Source organism: Haliaeetus leucocephalus, unplaced genomic scaffold (assembly GCF_000737465.1).
Source record: "Haliaeetus leucocephalus isolate CR32 unplaced genomic scaffold, Haliaeetus_leucocephalus-4.0 Scaffold944, whole genome shotgun sequence".
NCBI classification, from domain to species: Eukaryota; Metazoa; Chordata; class Aves; order Accipitriformes; family Accipitridae; genus Haliaeetus; species Haliaeetus leucocephalus.
This window is the reverse complement of record NW_010973380.1, coordinates 3,616,378-3,629,251: the sequence shown is the minus strand read 5'-3', so window position 1 is coordinate 3,629,251 and position 12,874 is coordinate 3,616,378. Positions and strand designations below refer to the sequence as shown.

Sequence of the window (12,874 nt, the reverse complement as noted above, 5' to 3'; positions counted from 1 at the left end):
GGGCTCCCCCCCCCCCCCCCCATGCTGATGAGAAACTAAAGGTCAGGAATGAGCCCCCTGAAGGCTCATGAAGAACAAAATACGATGTGTTTTAACTGACGTGAAAGGTTAATGGGGAAGATCAACATCCAATGGCTGCAGCGAAGGAAAGGGGACTTGTTTGGGCAGGGCCTGAAGCGGAGTGTAGGCATTACGGTGAATGGGAAGTGTGAAACCGTGGGGCAGAGAACACACAGCCCTTTGGCCTCGCTCAAAAATAATAGCACAGGCTTTTTTTAACTTCAGAGTTTAGTCTGCCCTCAGTAAAAACAAGTTACATTAAAAAACTGTGCACCAGAAAAAGCAAACCTCTTTTTCCTGGTTTCTGCTTATAAGATTTACAGGTACTTAAAATAAACCTATGAAAAACAGACCTAGTGTGCTGGAATTTGCTAACTAGTGAGAGCAATTACCTCCAGGTCCCCAGACCTAACGGAGCTTGACTTTTTGGAAATAAAACTTGGCAAGCGCTTCTTCCTGCTGCTGTTGTAAAGGTGTACATGAAAAGATGTGCTGACCTCTGCCAGAAACCCCAGGAATCCAGTTCAGAGAGATTCTCCTGCGAAGGGTACAGCCGGATTCAGGCAGCACAGATGGGGATTGGTGTGGAAAAGCCAGCGAAACGTTCACTTCTCATTGTGTGGCTTCAGCGCGGCAGATTCTTTGCAATTGCCTGGTATACCACAGTAATTAAATGGGTCAAGAGCAGTAAGTTTAGATACTTAACAGGAAAATAAAGACCTCACTTGACCAGCCGGAGCGTGTCGTGCTTGTTTCACAGGAGTAAGGAGAATTGACGGAGGTTGCCGTAGTAAAAGTTGATCTGAGCCTTTTTGGCAATGATTTTGTATTGCTTCAGCGATCACATACCAATTAACTATAAATGCTGTAATAGCTGTAAATCAGGCCCTCTTATGAAACTAATGCCCCAATTTCAGATGACCTAAAAAAAAAGGGAAACAATAGATTCTCCCTCTCTCCTTTTAGTGATACATAAGTAACAAAAGATAAGTAATGAAAAACACACAACCAACCTTTGTTAGTGTAGAAGTGTAAAGTAATCCCGTTTTCTCTGGACTGTTCCATGCATGAGTGGAAAATGAAGTTTGTGCAATGAGATAAACATGATGGAAGTGAAATCCGAGATGGGAATTGATTTTTGTAAGACTCTCGGGTTCGGAGGGTGGAGGTAGTTTCACACTGGCATTTTGAAGGAAATTTGTTGTTGTCAGTATCCCTTCATCATTCTTGGCTGGGGGAAGGAGCTCCTGTTTCCCACAGCAGTTGTAAAAGGCCTTTGGGAAGGATGAGATTTTCCTTCTAAAATATTAAGGAACAAGTAACAAGAATGTTTAAAAAAAAAAAAATCTATTAAATGCATTCTCCCACAAAACAGGAGCTCTCTACAGACCATCTTCCCTTGCAGACTAAGACACGGGACCAGGTTTGCTGCTGTGTTTGTAGATTTGCTTTGGACTAAACTCTATTGAAAGGGTTTGTGCCCTAACGTCTGTGCCTGTGCTGGTGAGAACCAGTGTCCAGCAGTGAGGACCAAACTCTGTCGCAAGTTGGTACAAAGCGGCAGAGCTCACCTGAACTCGGCCACAGGAGGCAAATTCAATTTTTTAACTTTAGCATCTCACCAACAATCACTGAGAAATATTGCTTATTTCTGTGCATTGTGGTTACTAGGTGCAAGAAATACAGTTTTAAAACTGTAATTAATCATTTCTAAGTAACCTCTTTTTCTATGCATTTATGGCATCAATGGGTATGACTGTTTATTATGTCTTACCTATAAAATCTGACCTGTTTTATATACTCTTTATGGAAACAGTGTACAGTCATAAATTAAAAGATGCAACTGTTTTGGATATTTTACTGGTGGTCCTGTATTTTCCTGCCAAAAGTGCAGCTGTTTTAGGTTTCTCGGGATAACGTTATAAAAGGCTGTATGCGTTTTGCAAGTTTATGCTTGAATTGCCAAGCCAGAGGTGGAATGACTCAACCTTCCCAGGAGCAACATGTACCAAGCGATGAATCAAAACAGCTAGCTGAAGCTCAGTGGCTTACATGGCCGCTGTGAAAAGCAGTTCTCATTTACGGTGTTTTATCTGGTGTTCAGAATTTGAGATGGTCGTTGTGCTGATCGTGCTAGGCTACAGCCTATGTCTGTGTCTTTGTATTTGATGGGGTTTTGGTGCAAAACTAGCTGAGAATCTGGTCTTGTATGTCCTGTGTGGGGTGCAAAAATAGGGTTACAGCATTGAATGAAACCATTCAAGCCCCCCTGAGCAGACACCTTTAATGGGAGCTTTCAGCGTGCACGGCTGGGTCTGAGCCCTCAGAAGGAGCTAAGGGGAGCCAAGAGCTTGCGGCAGTGCCAGCGTAGGTAGTGTGTTTCAATGTCAACTCATCGGTCTGGCTGGTTTGGTGTAAAATTAGATGGCTCTGCAAATGGGTGATGATGCTTAATTAATGGGGAAGTTTAGAGGCTTCTTTAGCCAAAAGGTTGATGATAGCCTCCTACAGATCTAATTCCCTGGTGTCAGTGGACTTACACCAGATACAGATAGGTCCAAGAGCAGAGTTCAGCCCTGTTGTCATCAAAGCAACCGGCACAGTCGGCTCTTGGAAGCACCCAGTGTTAACTGGACAGAGCTGAAACCCTCTGATTCCTGTGGGAGCACAGGAAACATGTGTTGTCATCATCATCGTCTTAGAAGGACCTACCAAAGGGAGGAAAATGTAACCCTTCTCCCAGAGCAAGCACAGAAAATAACAAACCAGGGAGTGTACTTCACCCTGTGCAACCTATTGCAAAGAGCTTGGGTTTTTCAGTGTGCTGGCTGGGCAGCTTGTCTGAAGGTGTGCAAGCATCATCATTGCTTTAACTAATGGAAGTTTTATACCGATGTGTTTGTAGGTGGCTAACAGTAGGCAGCTTGTGTCTCCTTGCTTCCTCCCAAAAAGTAGCCTCAATCTCACTGTACAGTGAACTATGCAGGTGTTTCATGTGTTTATTTCTGTTCTAAATGCTTCTCTTTGTTTTAGGTATCTCAACCATGTACGAGCTGCCTCTCCACAGGATCTCGCTGGGGGCTACACTTCTTCTCTTGCTTGTTACCGAGCCTTACAGGATGCTTTCAGTGGTCTTTTCTGGCACCCCAGTTAGCCAGTGTGCATCAGCCTGTGATCAAGGGACGCCAAACGGAGTGAGAAACAAATCAAGCCGGCAAAGGTTGGGTAAAATTGCTGCCATCTGCACAACGGCTAAGCTGCAGTCACTTTTCTGTGTAAAACCAGCTGTGTTTAAGTGTTAAAGGGAAAAAAAAAAAAAAGTCTGCACGAGAGCTTTGTAAAATGGTAGATACATTTTTGTGGAGGGGGAAACTCGTTAGTCATGTGGCACTTTGCTGAGGGAGGCTGAAGCAATAAGCCACATCTAATGGAAGATGTGAATAACTCAGCTGTGTATGTTTGAGGTTTAAAGAAATACACTTGTAAATTTTTTTTAAATAAAGCCAGACTTTTTTATTAAAGTTTGTGGTTTTACTCTTATTGCAGGGTTTTATTTGCACAAGCATTTAAATGCCATTTTGATTATAACATTTAGTGTCAATATTCAAGCCTACATTTTCTTCCCATAAAACTAGTTTCCCCAGTTCAGACAAGTGGGTTTTTCCTCCTGCCAGCTGGATGAGATGAGAAACCCTGGAACTATGCTGACACAACTCTTGTGCAGGATCCGTCCTGATGTTCTTACCTTTGTCTGGAAAAGAAATCATTAGCTCAAAGTCTTTCAACTGAGTTCCTCTAGAAGCAATCTAAGAAGCCTTGAGACAAGGCTAGGTCATTAAAGTGGTCAAAACTGGTTTTGTTTTTTTCCTGTTTAGCTCTGTTGGCAACTTTTCTGTTACGTGTTCAGGAGCTTCTTTTGGCAGGAACGTCCCTTTGTCTGGCTTTTGGGATGACCCTGGCCACTTGATCTGCTGCTTTGACATATTCCTTCCCCTCTCCTTGTAGTGGAACATAGACTAATCGCAGCAGAGATAGGCTTTCTGTGGCGGGATGTGTGTATATGTGGCCATGAGTGTCTATAAACTGCAGGAGACTGGAAACTGCTCAGGACAGCGAGCACCTCTAGAGCAAAGCCTGGACTGCATTTTATGGGTCATCCATTAGCAGTTGTTGAATACTGCTCTGAGGAGTGTACTAAATGAACGTATTTTTTCTATGTTGTAATAAAGAGAAGAAAAAGCTCTATTCCAGACTCGGTGCAGAAGTGGGGGGAAGCACCAAAATTTCCATTGCCCTTTCTCTGAAATCCTGTTGTTTGTGCCCAGAATAGTTGCCAACAGGTAACATTACACATGAGGCAGAGGTGTAGAAAAGATGATAGCCTGCAGAGCACTGCTCCCTGCCAGGGCCAGGTGGCCTGGCATTAGACAGAAAGCCCGTGGCCGGGTGTTGCAGGACTTGGCTGTGCAGTGCACATGAGAAATCACTCGTACGCTTGCACTTATGTTGTAGCCTAGCCCTGAGACGAGTGCTGCGTTCCACCTGGGGTCCTTCCTCCTCTCCCTTCGGCTGTAAGGCCTGAAAGTTGACATGCCCTTTAGTTATCTGTTCCCTCACTCATGGTAGATGGCTGCCACCACCGTGGGGCCTAGCTGATTGTTTTCCTAGCAGCCAGAAGCTGCGGGAGTTCGTTCTCTCTGTCACAGATACCTGACAGCCTGTCTCCTGTTCCCAGATAGAAGATAGTGGCGGTTCTCCCGAGACTCAGCTCGGGACCCTGGGAGGGAGTAGCAGCAACCAGGGGGAGTCTGTACTGTTCCGGGCTCACCCAGACTGGTAAAGATACGCCTCATCAATGATCTGCTTTATACTCAGTTTGTAAAGCCTCAGGTCATTGCCCTAATGAATGCAGAACTGCATATGCATATTCATACGTATCATTTAAGTACACTCATGCAACTTGCATGTACATTGGCTAGCGTTTGCTATTTCATGTGGGAGGGTTATACGCAGAAGTGGCAACTGCACAGAAATGTGGAAAAACCCCTGGTTACCAGTATAGCTACATACAATGCATTAACTGGCATCTAAACTAAAGTTGTGCTGCTAAAATAACAATGGCATTTAATCCTTAAGCGAACAAAACTTTTAAGAACTAAAATCCTTCCCTGCCCTGGGATAGTCACATGCTGAAAATTGGAGTTATGTATTTGACTTGCTTAACACAAAAAGGGTGATCAAAGACAGGTTTCTGTTAGTGCAGTAGTGTCAAGAAGCCCTAAATTTGGACTGTGAGGCAATGCACACAAAGGGACCCACGGTCTCCAGCAGCACAGACAGGCGCATTAGTGTAGATCATAGGGTGACTGCACCATTCCAGAATGGTCGAGGGCCTTATCGCTAAAGCAGTGTTTATGGAGGGCTCTGAAGAACAAGAGCAGCTTTCAAATGTTTATGGGAAACCCACAGGACAGCGGTAGGAAAGCATGCAGTGGTGTTAGAAGATGTAACAGACAGCAGAGATAGCATCGCAGGCCAGAGGCAAGAGTCCAGCACTTGCTCTTAGAGGAGCAGTGACTGGTAGGGAAAGGATACGATGTGCCCGTCCTTGACAGCAAGGACAAATAGGTTAAAGCTGCTGCGATACCATTTTAAAGGCCAGTGGAGGAATGCTGGGGCTGGAGTGGCAGACTAGGGAAGTAATCTGTACAGCAGCTTTCAAGATAGTACGAGTGAGTCACGATGACTGTTTTCCTCTGGTTTGATAAATGCAATCCAGCGGTAACCAAGCTGCGAAGGCTTGCTCAAAAGCACAGGCTGTGTAGCCAAGGGAAAGGCTGTAACAGAGGCGTGAGGAAAACAAGTCCACGGGCCTTAGTGGTTCTCTGGGTGAGAGCCAAGATGTCAGGTCGCCGGCCCCAGTGATGGAGCCACAGCAGCAGAGCCAGGGAGGGGGACGGACATCTGGTAATTGAGTTGCTAGGCGTGAGCTCTGAGCTTGGACAACATCTGAAACCGAGAGGGTGATCCGAGTTCTCTGTCCCAAGAAACTATTTGTGGTTGACATTGCCCAACAATAGTTTGGATGGGTAAGAAAAGGAAATCAAAGGCAGAGGCTTTTCCAATCCCTGCAGAACACAGGCAGCCAGTCAGAGAGATCATCCAGGGACTGCAGCAGAGGAGCACTCAGGGAGGTAGGGGGAGAGCTGGGAGAGGGCAGGGGCACAAAAGCCGCAGGAGGACGCAGTTTCAAGACGAGAGGACTGTTCAGCCAGGTACTGGTTTTCAGTCAAGTGCTCCAACGCAAGCGAGTACGTCATCTGCAACTGTGCAAACGGCATTACAGTCTTTCCTGCTTTAACGGTGGGCAAACACTAAGGTAGGAGTCAACTAATCCCTAACTAAATCTCAGTGTTAAAAAGCACTTACTACTCAAAAGCCTAGGAACAAGTGTACACGGCTGTTTGGGACTTTTTGTATCTTGGGTTAAGTTTTTGAAAGGTTATCTTGCTTACACAAGAGCTGTTTGTTTGTGCGTCTGCTAACAGTAACCTAGTATTCTTGAACACCAAAAAAATTTGTCCAAGAGAATCCAATGCAAGGGTTATACAAGTCATCTTGCTAGACCCGACAAAATATAAAAATTGGTTTTCGCCACAAACCCCATAGTATCAAAATGACATAGCAAAAAACTATCCTAGTCTGTGTCACTGAACTATCACGGGGCGTGAAAAGAGCAGAAAAGTACCAAAACACATTTATTACAAAAAAGTGAAGTTTTATTTTTTTGTAGTAACAACAATTTCAATCTGCTTATTGATCCCACAATTAAAAAAAAAGGTAAATTCAGGAAGCAAGGCTCACAAAGGAAAGCTGAAACATGCGTTACGCATCTTGGCGCCTGAGATGGATAACACAGGTATGCTTCAAATAATTCAAGGGGTAAACCAGAGGTAACCTAAGTATACCTTACGCAAACTGCTAAGGTAGTTACCGTAACTCTAGTCTTCAACTCAGTAACTTTTCTTCAGAAAAATCTTTGCTGGTACGCAGACGTTTAGAGGCTGGTTTTGCTGGAAGAAGGTTAGAAAAAGTAAGTTACTTAATGTACAGTAAACAGATTGAACTAAACCACAAGCCATGTAACACTTAAGGGATTTAACAGGAAGAGATGAGAGTCAAAATCAGGATTACCAGTCACAAATGAAAACTGTTACAGCAGTCATGTGGGGTTCTTTACCAAACGCCAAAAAGGACTTTCAAAAAATCTGTATGGAGCTACATTTTGACGTACATCTCAGTGCTACCCAACAACAGTGTAAAGATAAGTTTCATGGCATTAAAGCTTTATCAAAACCTCCTTTCCTCCAGTTCATGTAACTGCAGACTGAAAGCCTTCCCCCCCCCGTCATGTAGTGCAAAGTCCAAGATCACTGAAGCCAGCTAGCTTCTACAAGAAATAAATCACCAATTATAAAAAAAACAAAAATCAAATTGAATGTTAGAGATCTCTAAGGATATCTATTTCTCAGTTAAATTGAACCTGATTCTGCTGATGTAGTGACTCCGGACCTAAACTGAGTCCGTGCAAGCGTAAGAGAGAAGGTCAGAACTGGGACCAGTCACTTGGAAGTACACCATTCTACCCTGGGTGAAAATGAAGCTCCAGTTCTGAAGTATTTAGCTAATAGAAACGTGTACTTGGCATTAGATACCTCATCCTCCCCCAGTAGGCAATCTAGGGCATAAAGGTCTGTTTTACGGCCTGTGGGATGATCCTATCTAGTCCACCATTTTTTCTGTGGAGGCTCATGCTGGGATCAGAGGAGTGGAGCGCTGTTGCTGAGAGCACATGAAGCCCTGCAGCTGCTGCGCATGTGCAGACGCTCAGTCCTGCCGGCCACCTCCGCACTCACGCCGGAGTACAGCATCGCTGTCACACGGCTGAAGTGGCCCACAGGGCTGACAAGGTGGGACCAGCCTGAGACAACAAAAGGTGTAGCCTGAAATCCAAGTGCCACGAAGGGGGCTTGTTCCTCACCTTCATCAGGGCAGGGCCTCTTGTACAGCACATCTGCTGGAATCTGGAAACTAATGCACAGCATCTCCTTGTTCGGTGCGACATTTCTAACCAGGTAAGTAGAGCAGCGTCCATCCAAGGAGGTTCCCAGTGAAGCTTCAGCTCGTTCTTGAATATCTTTGGCTGGGTCGTCGTGTTTGGAGAAACCGTAGCAGTGTACCGTGGGAAGGCCAGCAGCGCTGCATGGCTCTCCGGCTAAGAGATGCCTGAAAACATCTAGAAATTCAATAGCCAAAGCTGGCAAATTCATGACTATATGCAAAGAGGTTTTCTGTTCTTCTTTCAGAAGTTGGAGCTCTTTACTTAGTTCTTCTCTTACTGGCCCCAGGAGGAAGTCCCTGCCATCCATGTTGAATGCTTTTATTTTGTTGTCTACTTTGTTTAGTTTGCAGTTGTGCAGGAGCCACTTGTAGGATTCAGGATTGAGATCGTTTGCAAATACGTGGCACTTTTTCTTTGCTGCTGGAATTGCAAAAGGTCCAATCCCAGCAAAGACATCGAAAAGGACATCACCGGGCTTTAAAATCTCAACGATACGGCCGTGTTCTGTGGAAAGACGTGGGTTCCAGTAGACTTTAGAAAAGTCCAATTCATATGCAATATTATTTTCCTTGACCTGAAAGTCCAAAAAATTTGCTTAAGCCTCTCTGTTCAAATTCCAGGCATGTTTAAGCATTATTAGTAATTAAGACAGCTAAAACCCAAGGTGCTTTATCAAACAGTAACGTGTACCTTGACATTTGTCCCATTAGTAGTACACATGAATCTTGTATAAACAGATCTACTCATCAGAATTAGCCATAAGGAATGTTCCAACTGTCAATCCAGATGGCTGGCTTATGCATGTCTCAATCACCAGGTGGAAATAAAGCAGCAACTTAAAACGACCATAAAAAAAAAAAAAATTCCGAGGCTTTTCAAGAGCTTTGTGGCTGGCTGACAACCCCTTTATTGAAAGCAGACCTTGGGAAGATGCCTCAAGCCCTCCTTAGCAAAGTCCACATAGTAAATAAGTGTCTGAGAATGATACAGCACAAGAATGGCAACAGTCAGCCAAATTTAAAGCCACTGGGAGCAAATTCTGCAGTATGAAGAAATACTGTATTTTATCTCTCAAGGTGACGGAGTTTGGAAACTGATCCAAACCCAAACTTCGGGATGACCACTATCTTAAGAACAGAGCTAAAAAGAAACAGTATTTATTCAGATGAGAATGGGATGCAAGATAATACTCACTTTGCACCACCGCACTTGAATTGTGTGACGCTGAAGTAACGTAACTTTGGGTCCAAATCACTGCATCATTTGCTTTGCCAGCAAGAAACATACTGAAGCGTATTGGCACTCCTCGGTGTGCAGCTCAGTGGTATGCTAGATGTATGCTTAATGAGCTAATACCATCTGCATAATATTTGATTATCGCTTCTGCCTTGACAATTCAAATGCCTTCTCTGCATGTACAGGATGTTCTACCAAGCTATTCATCTTCTTTATTTGGTAATCTAAAGTTTTCTCTTCTAAAAGTATAAAACTGCTAACAGTTAGGAAAAAATATTTTTTGGTCGAACCAGTGGCCAAGTTTCCAGCTAAGGACAAGAAACCCTGAGTGAAGAATACTTGGCAGTTACATAGTGCTTTAAACCTGAAAAATGTCAGAACAGAGGAGAGAGGAGGTTTGTCTTGCTGCTGACAGAAAAAGGCATAGACAAAATCTTGCCTAAGTTGCAAAGCCGGTGAGATTTAAAAAACACAATCCTGCGTTCTGTACCAGCCACTGTACAATGCTTGGTGAAATTAAGAAACAGCATTTTCTTACATCAAATCCACTAAGTATTTTGGCTTTAGAGTGAGAAACACCCCTCACTACAAGTTTGTAATTAGCATCTCTGTAAGAAACCTTTACTTCAGCTGCTTTTACATCCTATTAAAATCTAGGCTGTGAAATTGAAAGAATACTTATGTTCATGATCCCTATGGTTGTGAGTTTGCTCTTAGCAGACCAGGACAAAGGAAGGTAGAAGTAACTGCCAACTTTTACACTCCAAAACAGGTGTCATGAAGGGCACTGTGCAAAGGAATGGTCTTAACAGCATCTCTTCATCACATCTTTCCAGTAGATGCCTTTGGTTTTTAACATATTATATTCAAAATAACAGGGGAAAAAAACCCTGTACCTTGGTTACCAGGTTGCTCTCTCCAGCGAGCACTTCCATTTGAAAATTTCTGTATGTACTGTCAATTATGCTGGTTTTATTCACTACACAGGTGATCCCCGGATTCTTGTCAATTATAACCTGGCCTGAAAGAGAGGGCAAAAGATATTCTGGTTAAGGGACTACAACCTCTTAATGTTCTACTAAGAGATACAAACAGTGCTGTTTACAGTTAACAAAACTAAGCATGTATTAGAACAACTCTAATGATTCAGGGTTGCAGACATGACATCTTTCTAAGGCACGTACTTTACCCTGACCCAGTGCTCAGTGAAGGGAGACCACAACTACTGTAAGAGGAGAGAACTGTGCCTTCTGTGCACTGCTACAGCATCAGCACAAGGCTATTTAAAGTCGAAATATAAAGCAGTGAAAAGCACTCAAAAGTTTTCTTTGTACAAGTAATAATTTATCGGCAGGATAACTGTTAAAATATCTTTCTAAGACTATACAAAATATATTAATTACTTTTTTGAGAAGAGTTGTTTTACCTACCAATCAAATGTCTGTATGGTAGCTGATGATCTCTAAGATTCAAATGAGCTATGTGACCAACACGGCTAAATCCAGAGGTGACTTCTTGACCTTCAGGAAGGACTGCTCGTAGGATCTCCTCCGACTTGAAATTCTCGTAGGTCAGCTCCAAGTTATACTTGGACACCTCAGGACGAACATTAAGTTGTTTTAATACCTCTTGGTCTGATTCCCCTAATGAGAATTCTGGTATTTTATGAGGATCCAGAATGACAAGTCTACTGTCCTCATCTTCTGGATCCTCAACCACTCGCTTTAGACCAGGACGCTGTAGTACCGTATGTTTTAGGGACTTCAGCAAAGTATTTACAATTTCTTTCTTGACCTTAAGAACTGGAACAACAACTGTCCTTTTAAAAGCTTCCCTGTTGAGTAGTGTCATCCCACGCACTTCAGGATGTGGCGAATACACTTCTAGATTAGCTTTATCCTCCACAGTTTCAGGCATTGTAAAAAACCTATTTTTTTTAACTACTACAAACAGCCCAGGTATTCTGCCAGAATATTGCGCCAATAGCATCCAAACTGCTGGAAATGATGTATTTGATGCAGCTGTCCTAAAACGATTAGTTTTCAGTAGTCTGGCAGAGTATCCAAATCTCCATAAAGTCCTAGAAGAGAAATTATTCATTTTATAGACATTATGTAATCATTCCACTAAAAAGGCTGCAAATCACATGGATTTGCTGTTCTCTTAAACTAGAATTTCCATCTGTACCAAACAATCCACAATAGTTTAGTAAAGCTCTTTATTACAAATAATATACTACAAATTTCTGTCCTTTCACAAATGTATTTTTAGACTTAAACATTAACTAACTTTAAGCAGTGAGATAATCCCCTCCTGCCAAAAAACAATGACCTCTCTTTGTTCTAATAAATGTGATATTAATCCCAGTAAGCCACATGGAAAAATTTCTACCGTCTTGATCCTACTGTTGGATCCCTTCTGTCTCCGATAAAATTCATTACCAAGCAGTGGTTGCTAGAAAACAGTTATTAGCAATAGCGGTCATAATCACTCTTCGGTGATTTCTGCCTCCTATACCCCAGTGGTAAGACTCGCTCCGTAGTGTCTTTGCTCCACAAGCTGCGTGCCAGAAAGACCATGAATTAAATGCAGAATTCCCCTGAAGGTACAGAGAAACATTAGTAATGCCTGTTTCAGCAAGTGAACCCCTCTCCACAGTTCATTCATAGGACGGGGACTTGAAAAGTAGCTGTACGCTTCTTTAAATGGTTTCCCCCACTAGAGCCAGTCCAAAGGGGCCCAACTTTACTGATTCTGCACCGGCTGCTCCTAGGCAGGAACCAAGGGGCTAGGTAGTATGTGAGGCTGTCATTTCTCCTGACTTCTTGGGAAGTTTGTTTTAAGATTAGGGGTTGACAGGAGAGATGCAAACCAGCTCTGAAAGGAAACCGGTTCTCTTGTCTGCCTCAGACATCTACAGGGTTGCTGCCCTCCTTGTGGGTAACAAGCCATGTGGTCTCTTCTTCAAAAAAGGAGCTGCGCTCGACCCTTAGCAAAGCTGGCCCCGCTCCCACCCTCCCTCCCCCACAAATCCCAGCTCCTCGCTGGGACTCCCCACATCTCCAAGCCAGCTCGTTTCCCTAAGCCAAGTTTTTGGCAAAGCGCACCTCCTTTCCCTGTTGACTCAAAAATAAACATTACATTCTTCACGTCTGCTACAGAGGAGAAAAAAAACTTCATCCAGAGGCCAGAGCATCCCGGTGTTTTTCTTAGGCATTCCCCTACTCCCTAGCTGGAAACTGCTGACCCAGTTTGCATGGGCCTCTCGGGGGCCGGTAAACCCCCCCCCCCCCCCCAGCTGGGTCTGGCCGGAGGTCCCTGCAGCCAGGACGAGGACTAACACCTCCCCAACACCGCCTACGGGAAGGCCTGCCCTTCCCCCGCAACCAAGGTCCCTCCAAGATCCCCCTTTGCCCCGTTTTTCCCTCAGAGTAATCTGAGGTAAATCGGGGGAGG

The 12,874-nt window shown here is 43.8% G+C and overlaps 3 protein-coding genes across 4 annotated transcripts in view; 2 read left to right on the top strand and 1 right to left on the bottom strand.

Moving 5' to 3' along the window:
* The window catches only part of MNAT1 (MNAT CDK-activating kinase assembly factor 1), a 115,281-nt gene extending 111,609 nt beyond the window's left edge, over window positions 1-3,672 (top strand). For both annotated transcript variants that reach the window (XM_010584163.1, XM_010584162.1), the window contains one exon: window positions 3,094-3,672. In XM_010584163.1, coding sequence (XP_010582465.1) covers window positions 3,094-3,258 — 165 coding nt within the window. In that variant the 3' untranslated portion in view covers window positions 3,259-3,672. The remainder of the gene's footprint in view (window positions 1-3,093) is intronic.
* A 3,382-nt stretch (window positions 3,673-7,054) lies between these two features.
* Window positions 7,055-11,645, bottom strand: TRMT5 (tRNA methyltransferase 5). Its single transcript, XM_010584160.1, has 4 exons — window positions 10,849-11,645; window positions 10,315-10,439; window positions 8,102-8,756; window positions 7,055-7,133 (listed from the first exon to the last, which is right to left on the bottom strand). The coding sequence occupies exons 1-4, from the start codon at window positions 11,516-11,518 to the stop codon at window positions 7,069-7,071; spliced, it is 1,515 nt and encodes a 504-aa protein (XP_010582462.1). The 5' UTR covers window positions 11,519-11,645; the 3' UTR covers window positions 7,055-7,068.
* A 637-nt stretch (window positions 11,646-12,282) lies between these two features.
* The window catches only part of SLC38A6 (solute carrier family 38, member 6), a 40,936-nt gene continuing 40,344 nt past the window's right edge, over window positions 12,283-12,874 (top strand). The window contains exon 1 of the mRNA XM_010584188.1: window positions 12,283-12,354. Coding sequence (XP_010582490.1) covers window positions 12,283-12,354 — 72 coding nt within the window. The remainder of the gene's footprint in view (window positions 12,355-12,874) is intronic.